Source organism: Poecilia formosa, unplaced genomic scaffold (genome assembly GCF_000485575.1).
Source record: "Poecilia formosa unplaced genomic scaffold, Poecilia_formosa-5.1.2 Scaffold496, whole genome shotgun sequence".
In the NCBI taxonomy this organism is placed as follows: Eukaryota; Metazoa; Chordata; class Actinopteri; order Cyprinodontiformes; family Poeciliidae; genus Poecilia; species Poecilia formosa.
Window position 1 is genome coordinate 210,320 of NW_006800435.1, and position 9,666 is coordinate 219,985.

Here is a 9,666-nt window from a genome sequence, read left to right on the forward strand (position 1 = left end):
TCAAAGCTGCTTTACAAAACCACATGTTGCTGCCATGGTGTTTGCAGGAGAAGCAAACCTTCCAAATACAAAACATTTTAGTTCATTTATTTTTTAATTGACACACTGAATGACTCCCGCAGAGTCTAACATGGAACTCTTAATTTTTTGTGTGTGTGTAATAATTTCTCTAGCAATTGGCACGTTGTGACTTTGGGGGTGAGTTCGCTGGATGTCCATTCAGGGAAAATGAGTGGCTGGGAAAAAATTTAAATAAAAAATGCTTTTCACTCCTGAGTATGTCTCTGTGACCTAACTTTGTCTGTAAATGACCTTTGAACCCTTCCCAGATTGAAGTTGCTCTTTTAAGGTCACTGTGGACGTCGCCTGTGTCCTGCAGAGAGACGACGCGTTCAAACCCGTTTGGACAAAACTGGAGCATTTAAATCAAAATCTGCTCACAAACACGTGAGACGCAGCACAGAGTGGTCGTCTTTCCCAAGTGTTATGGTTTCCTTCTGTTGCCGTGGTAACTAAGAGCACATCCACTCATTGACTTGCTCTGCATAACACCTCGGTGCACCCAGATCTGCGTTTGCTTGTAGTAAAACTTGTTACAGCAAAAAAAAATAAAATAAAAAATAACGAAGGGGGACACGGATCCCGTTTTTATCGCTGACAACAAAATGAAATCTTTGATCAGATTTCTTCAATCGAACCCAAACTAATAAGCAAAAAGGAAGCCTTTTATTTAAAGCTTTGGATCTGCGACCTATGAAAACATCTGATTACTGGTTTCATTCAGATGCTCAGTTAATTGTTGATCAGCTAAAGAGTTCTTAAGCTGATCTTTGCAGCACGGAAGAAAAATAAAACATAAAAAAAAAGGCATTTTCATTTTTGTGCTTTTAAAATATGATGTGTCAGTTCATAGACAAAAAAAAAATCACAACATATACGGTGGTTTTAGTTCTTAAAAATGATATGTATATATTTTTTGACACACAGTACTTTTGAGCTGACGATTTTAACCCACATGACCAAAACTTACAAATAACATTATTTACAGCGTTTTAAATGTCGATGCTGCTTTACCGAAAAGGTTCAGACAGAAAACGTGTGAGAAAATAATAAACAGCTTGAATTAAAGACGAATGAGGAGGTTTTTCTGGGAGCAGTCTGCGTGTTTGGACTGAATTTTGAAACTATTAGGCTTTATGGTTCCACTAAGTAGAACATCTCATCATTTTGAATGTTTTGTTTCTCCTGTCTGCATCAATCAGTCGGCCAAAGACCAGAACCAGACCATTTTCTCCCGATTGCCTCTCATGTTTCTCTTGTTTTTCTTGTTTGAGCTCATATTTTATTAGCTTATGCAGTCGAGTCAAATGACATAATTGCTTGTTTTGCTGCAGTTTTTGTAGTTTTGAATTATTGCTTCTCTTGCAAATGAGATCTTGGATCTCAATGAGACAACCTGAATGAATAAAAGTAAAAAAACAACAACAAAAAACAAAAAATGTCAATCAACAAATCAAGCAGTGCATAAATATTGCTCTTAATTTTCACATCCGTTAAAACAGAGAACAAAGTGCCTTATGGGACGTTTATTGAGTCGATAAACATCAGAAACATTTCATACATAATGACAATAAGCTGAAAATTCCTTCATTTAGCAGATCTGCTCTCAACAGGCCAAACCTCCAACAGGCTCTCACCCTGATCTCAGCCAGACCTTCATCACATCGTCTCGTTTTATCGGCTGCATGATGAGACTCTGGCGGCCAACGCCCCTCTGCTCCCCCTCCATCGTCTCTCCTTCCCCTAATCAACCCGCACTCCTTCCACTCCGTCCCTGCCGGCTCAGCATTCTATTGTTTCTTTTGTCCTCCTCCTCCTCCTCCTCCTCCTCTGTGGCAGCCGGGTTTATTTTTAGCTCTCCGTTTCTAATCTTAGCTCGCAGCTCCGCGGGAAACCAAGGAGCTCTGTGGGATGCGTGGGTGTGATAAGTGTGCAGTTCCCCGTGTGAAGGCGTGTGTGTGTGAAGGCGTGTGTGTGTGTGTGTGTGTGTGTGTGTGTGTGAGGGTTTGTGTACAGAGCTCTTTTTTTTCGTCAGAGATCTAACCGCATGTGTGGAGATAAATGAAAACTCTGCACACATTTCTTGCAGGCAGGGGAAAAAAACGTGATTTTGTTCATGGTTCTGTGTGTGAGTGCTGGCAGATCTCGCTCTCCCTGTCATGTTCATCAATCAGAGACTAAAAAAAAGCCCAGGAGGAGAGAAGCCGAAGTGAGATCATGTGAGCTGGTGGACGGCTGGTGATTTCACAGTGAGATCGGATGGAGAGATTGTTACTAAGTGCACGACGAGCGACGACTGCAAATCATCTGACTGTGTGTTACGGCCACGCAGAGGAAAAAGGAAGAAGACGATTCTGCCACAAAAATCTCTGAAATTATGAGGTTTATCTCAGAACATTTCTAGAAAACACAAGAAAATTTCAGAGCTTGATAAGTCAAAAAGTTTCTAGAAAGAACTCAGAAACATTGAAGGTAATATCAGTAATAGTCTAGAAAAACGTAGAAATTTCTGAGTTTGAAAAGTTGAAAAGTTTTGGCTTTTGTATCTCATTTTCTTGTTTGTTTTTCCTAGAAAATTCTTGAGTTCAACCTCAATATTTAGGGTTTTTTCTAACAAATTTTCAACATTTCAAACTCAGAAATTTCCAAGTTTTGTTTTCCCCTTTTTTTGTGAAATTCTCCTCCCTTTTTCTCCATGTTTAACAGCTTTAATTCACAGTCATATTTCATAAAGCGTTATATTTTTGGATCGGGCACCTGTCGGCATGCCTGACACGTCTGCAGGATTCCCTCAGGTAATCAATAGCTGTTTATTTTTTTTTCACATGCATATGACAGACATCTGCAGCATCGGCCCGGATGCATGTGCAGCAGATTGCACAAATGCCGGCGACGTTTTCTCTGCAGACAAACCAACAAACCACTGCAGTGCAGAGAAAAGAAAACAAGATCGCTCACGTTCTTCCTCCTTTCTCCTCTTCATCTTCTCCCTGACTGGCTGCTCTATTTTTAGCGAGCAGGATCCAATCTTAGCAGCAGCTGAGGAGGGAGAGCCAGTCAGGGAGAACCCGTGCTTCCCCCCCTCCTCTATTTTTAGCTGCAGGAGAGCTTCAAACGGCAGCACTCATCTATTCTGGTCTGTGTGTTTTTCTCCCTCTGCAGCAGCAGCAGCAGCAGCGCTGGAGGATCCAGTGTGTGTGTAGTGTGTGTTTGATGGCATGGACTTTAAATGGAGGCACGTGTCAAACCGCGTTATGAGGGTCAGACACGGCTTTTATCCATCCTCTCTTTGGGTTTTCTCCACATTACAATGGATATGTTTAAACAGAAATATCCGTTTTTATTCCTCTGATTCATCCGAGTCGACTCCTACGTTCCAGCATTCGTTATATTTCATTTGTTTGGTAGAGACAACGTGAAGTAGTTAGCATTTCAAAAAATAAATGTCTATTTTTCATCTTGTGTCCTTAAGTAAACGAGTCATCTGTTATACAAGCAAGGTGACTTAGCTACACAAATGTCATAAATACGATCAGTAAATACAGAAAAAGGAAACTACAACACAATTATTATAAATAGTGGTGAAGCAGTCCTAAAAGGCTATAAATGATATACATTCATAAGTAAACCTCCTGGACATTTTTCATATTTTATCACAATCCCACCTGATCAAGCATATTCTGTCTAGTTTCTAGTGCAAATACACTTGAAATAAGACAAAACAATATTGATTAGTAGTAGTTCTATTGGCAGATTATTTTACTCATAACAAGATATTTTGCCCAAGTTATGAGCGAAATAATCTCAGTGGAACTTGTACTTTTTTCAAAAATTCATCATTGAGGAATTAGACTTGAAACAAGCTTCTACATCTTGCTGAAAAGTTTCTTGTGAGTTAGATTTTGTCTTATTTCAAGTGTGATAAGATCTTTACACCAGAAACACTTGGTGAGGTTTTGTGTTTTTACAGTGCAGCAATCAGGGAAAACAATCCCAATAAGAACAAGTTAGGATTTTCAACACCTACAGTGGATGTTAGCGTGAAAAGATTCACGCGGGTGAAATCTCTGGACATAAAGGTCAAAGGTCATGAACTCTGAACAGAACTTCATAATGATGAATGAATGAATGAATCAATCAAACTTCAGGCCAATACTTAACAATATTTTGTGTTTTTTCAGTGTAGGCGATTGTTGCAAACATCTATAATTCATTTAAATCAGACTTCTGGTTTTAAATTTTGTTCAACAATCCCCTGAACTGTTTGTAACTGGGATCCATGGCAACAAAAAACGTCAGAGTCTGGGTTGTTCAGATTCATTTGGCCTGAACATGCGTTTCCACACACACACACAAAACGACAGCCTGGAGAAAGAACTGCGGGTGTGAACGGGTGTGTGTTAGCTCCTCTGTTAGCTCAGTGGGTCTCTGTGGGCGGGTTGTACTCACGTCCGCGCCGTGGCCCTCCCGCAGGTTGTAGGTGAGGTCGTGCTGGATCTCGCTGATGAACTTCTGCGCGTACTCCGGGTAGAGGCGGAGCACCTCGCGCAGGCCCTTCAGGCTGATGTACTGCAGGTCGCAGTAGGTCAGCGCTTTGACGTTGGCGTTCGTCTTGATCACCTGCTCCTTCGTCAGAGAATCCGAACCAATCAGATCCCCTTTGCCTGATGAAATGAGTCCAGAACAAGAGGAGGATGTAAAACTGGTTTCACTTTGAGGGACTGTTTGCTTCAGAGCTGTTTCTGTGTTGACTGGTTTTGCTGTTTGGGGTTTATATGTCCCATTTTGGCCCTACATTTTCGTTTCCAGAAGCTTTATAGTCATTGGTTCACTACAGACGAACTCATTTCACATTCTGTTAGACTCACTCAACGAAGGAAGAAAGCTCTGCCAAATGTGGCTGATTTTGGAGTCAATTCCATGGAAGAGGAACAAAAGATTTCAGAGTTTTGTTCCTGTATGAGCCATAAATACCACCATCAGTGTCCCCCACATGTAAATAACGGCTGCGGTTAGTGTAGAATGGTGATTTATTTTTTATTTTTTTATGTGAATCAGCTTTATTGGTCCACATACAAGGAAATTCACTTCAGTTTTCAAGCAGACATCAGGTTCAAGACAAAAACACAAAATCTTACCAAGTATTTTTGGTCTAATTTCTAGTGTAAATATCTTTATTACACTTGAAATAAGACAAAACTAACTTACAAGTGACTTTTCAGCAAGATATAGGAGCTTGTTTTAAGTCAATAACTCTTGAATATTGAATAATTAAGCCTCATATTATTTTACTTGTAACACTGGAAAAATGTTTTGTTGTAAGTAAAATAATCTGCCACTGTAACCAGTACTTTTTTTTTTTTTTTACCATCAATATTAAGAAATTATTTACTTAAAACAAGCTCCTGCATCTTGCTGAATAATTACCTGTAAGTTAGTTTTGTCTTATTTCAAGCTTACTAAGATGTTAGACCCAAACTACTTGGTAAGAGTTTGCATTTTTGCAGTGTGCAGTTTGAATTTTAGTTTGTTTTTTTTAATCTTACCAAACTTTAAAGCTCTTTGGTGGAACAATAAACCTGCAAAGAATAACAGTAACTTTTTTTCTCCTGACTCCACGGCTGCTGAACTTTATTTGTGACGGATAATTTACATGCATTTTGTTCACATAAGAGGCATTAGAGATGTTTGCAGATTGGCTACTACGAGACCAAGCAGCTGTGATGCAGCATGCTGAGCGGGCCCCGGGGCCCGGAGCCGTCCCAGCGCCGCAGCTCACCACTCAGGGATTCGTCTCTCAAGGTCACTGCACCAAAACTTTTTTCTTTTTTTTTGACGCAGAGGGAAATTCTTCAGCGCACAACTTTATGTATCAGACAACATCATTTGGTTTGATCTGCTGTTAAAATAACTCTATAAACGTAAACACACTTTCATCTCTGAGCAGAGAGGGAAAAAAAAAGATTTTTGTCAACAGATCTCCTGTTTTCTGTGGCCTCACTGCAACAGGATCAATGCAAAACATGCAGAACTAATCCAGTTAATATTCCTTTTCAGCTCTGCCTTCGCTGTAAATACAAAAATGTGTAGAAAAAAAACAAAGCAAAAGAAAACAGGAGGAATTACAGTGTTATTCACAGACAGCAAATGGCAGTGCTGCTGCTGCTCAGACCTTCATTTTGTCATTCCTGCCTTTTTGAAATTTTTTTAATCAATAACCACAGTTTGAAGATGGATTGTTCATAATCAACAGAGTGATGTCAAAAAACACAAAGAAAAAAAAATTACCAGAAATGTATCGCCGTCTATAAGGGGAACCTGTAATTTGGACGCCTTTTGAAACAGACAAAAGCCTCCGCAGTTTTGGGATAAAGAAGAAGATCTGACAAAAGACTCATGGGGGCTGAGGAAAAAAAAGAGAGAGAAAAATGGTGGGGGAAAAAGGAAGAAAAATGAGCTGAGAGGAAACAGAAATGATGGAAGGAGGCGGAGAAGGGACTGCAGAGGGGTGGAGGAGTGTGGAGGTGGACAGAAAGGAGGGTAAAGGAGAGGAGGTGTGTGTGTGTGTGTGTGTGTGTGTGTGTGTGTGTGTGTGTGTGTGTGTGTGTGTGTGTGTCTGCATACTAACACCAGTAAACCAAAGAGAGGAGGGGATCAGGAAGTGGAGCATCTCTGAACACCTCCACATCCTCCTGCTGCCATCGCCCCCCCACCCACCACTTGCTCTTAACATGGCGGAGGAGATGGGCTCTTCATAATCTCCGTCTGCCTCGCCGTCTTCTTCAAATTTCTGCCCCCTCACCGCCTCCCCCGCCCCCACCACCTCTATTGTTGTCTTTTCAGGGAGATGATGGGTGGCGGTGGCAACAGAAAGCTTTGCTCTTAATAAAGATGAAACGTTACTCGGAAGTGACATTTCAGTGCGTCTGTCTGGTTTTGGGAAGTGTAGGTGAGAGCGATGAAGATGGGGAGCAAATGCCTTTCAACGAAGTTAATTTTGTCAGTGTTGGTGACTCTTGGTCCTCGTGAACATTACCACTGTCAGGTTTGTTTTTTCTTTTTTTTTTTTGCTTCTACTTTTGCTCTTTTCAAGTGCAATTTCTGATCCAATTTTTCACACCTACTGCTGTTAAATTGAATATAATGCAGACCAGCTGCAGGGAAATGTTCACACTGCAGGACAATAATACTCCCAGATTCAGGCCCACGCAGACACGTCTATGACAGAGCATTAGAGCTACTGAAGGTAGTAAGAAATGAAAGGAAGATTCTGCTATGTAAACACTGAAGAAAAAAAGGAAATTTAATTGCTTGAAAAGTCAGAAATTTGATAGAAATAACTTCTGGGTATGAAAATCTGAATGTTTCAACTTTCTGATTTTCTTCTAGCAAATTTTGGACTTTTCAAACTCAAAAATTTTAAATGTTTGAAACTCAGAAATTTCAATTTTTTTTCTTTAAAATTTCTGCAATTAATCTTATATTTTTAGAGTTTTTTCTGGCATTTTTTTTTCACTTTTTAAACTCCAAAATTAAATTTTTTTTTCTAAAAATTGATGAGGTTTTTCAGGTAAATTTTTGACTTTTTAGGACTCAAATTTCCAAGTTTTTTTTTTTTTTTTCCAGAAATTCACCAGGAATAATCTCAAATTTCTACGTTTTTTCTAGCAGATTTTTGATTTTTGAAATTCAAAAATTTGAATTTGAAATGTCTGAGTTTGAAAAGTAAAAAATCTGCTAGAAAACACTTAGATATTCGAGATATTCTGAAAAGGAAAAAGAAACATGGAAAATTGAGAAATTTGGAATTTCCAAGTGTTTTCTGGGAGATATCTGGGATTTATCATTAAACATTAGATATATATATATTTGCAAATCTTTGACCAAAATTGACTTGTTTTTTTTCTAAAACTGTTTTTTCAGATTTTTGGAAGAAATGTACTCCTTTGTTTCTATCTACAACGGCCCTACCTCGCCTTTTCTAATAGACACATCCAAAAGATGTAATGCATCTTAGCTAGCAGGGGGTGTAAGAGAATAAAAGGTCAGTGTTTTCATTGGTGTCACATGCTGTTAATTCAGCTTGAAGTAATGCACAGCGTCATACTTGTTGTGATTTAGTGTGATGGTCAAAGTAAAGGTTAATTTAGGCACAAATTGACAGGCTGCTGGAGGTGTTACATCACAAGCCCTGCTCCTTCATCATGGCTTTAATTCAATATTTAATGCAATATCAGCCCAGGTGTTGATTGGATCACCGCTTATGAAAGCTATTCTGACTTCAAACAGCTACAGCTGACATAAAACTGGTCAGCCTTCACTGGAAAACAGGCTCATTACCAAAACCATGCAAACAGGTAATATAATTAAACAACTAATTCATCAAATTAATAAAAAAGCAACAACAAAACAAATACATTGAGTGCTTCTGCTGTCCTGTTCTTATTCAACCCCCCCTGGACAAACATTGTCTTTGTGACAAACATAAAATCTTAGAATTTTTTAAAATATTTTTTCTAGAGAAAATATCTTATAACATTTGAAATAGAACAAGATGGACAGAAACTTTATCTCAGACTCAAGTTCCCACTAAAAAAGACGATCAAAATAAACAACCAAACAGATCTAAATGGCTACAATCAGCTCGCAATAAGATTACATAAAATTTTAGATAAAAGTTACATTACATGTAATAACAGACGACTGCAGCAGCTGTGAATGATATTATGTAGAGCTCAACCGATTAACTACCGTGTTTCCCCGATAGTAAGACACCCCCGATTGTAAGACGCATCGGGGGTTTCAGGGGGGTCGGCTAATATAAGCCGTACCCCGAAAGTAAGACATATGTCTTACTTTTCGGGGAAACACCTCTCATCTAGCTGCGCGCCGCCTCCTGCCCACGTCCGCACCGTCCCCCTCTCCATACGTCACCGCGTCTGCCACCTCCCTCTGATCTTAATGAGCGCCGCCTCCTGCCCACTTCCGCGTTTTATGGTTAAAACTAAAAATTCGACAATTTTTTTCCAATATAAGACATGCCCCGAAAGTAAGACATAGTGGGGCTTTTGGGGATAAAAAGAAAGTAAGACACTGTCTTACTTTCGGGGAAACACGGTAGCTTAATAGTATATTTTCAGCAAGTTATTGGATAAAAAAGTTCCAGTTCCACTGGCAGATATGTTTTAGTTTAACAAAACATTCCTCCCTATTTGTAAGTGAAATAATCTGCCAATGGATTCTAGTGCATTCTCTTAAAATCAACATTAAATGTTTTTCATTTACTAAAAACAAGTTGAAAAGCTACTTGTAAGTTAGTTTTGTCTTATTTCAAGGGTGTTAAGACATTTTCACTAGAAACAAGACCAAAATTACCTGCTAAGATTTTGTTTTTGCAGTGTATACGGTTCTTTTCAAACCAGCAATGGTAGACAAAACTCAGAGTGGTAATTCTGTTCTAGGCTAAACAAATGCGTCAAATTAAATATCCCGTCAGAAATGGTCTCCTTTGTGCAGCAGCCTTCTAGCTGCAGCAGCCTTCTAGCTGCAGCAGCCTTCTAGCTGCAGCAGCCTTCTAGCTGCAGCAGCCTTCTAGCTGCAGCAGCC

General features: G+C 39.4%; 1 protein-coding gene across 2 annotated transcripts in view; it reads right to left on the bottom strand.

Moving 5' to 3' along the window:
• kcnh3 (potassium voltage-gated channel, subfamily H (eag-related), member 3) overlaps positions 1–9,666 on the bottom strand; it is a 67,807-nt gene that overhangs the window by 7,200 nt on the left and 50,941 nt on the right. For both annotated transcript variants that reach the window (XM_016664562.1, XM_016664563.1), the window contains exon 10: positions 4,510–4,724. In XM_016664562.1, the coding sequence (XP_016520048.1) occupies positions 4,510–4,724 (215 nt within the window). The remainder of the gene's footprint in view (positions 1–4,509; positions 4,725–9,666) is intronic.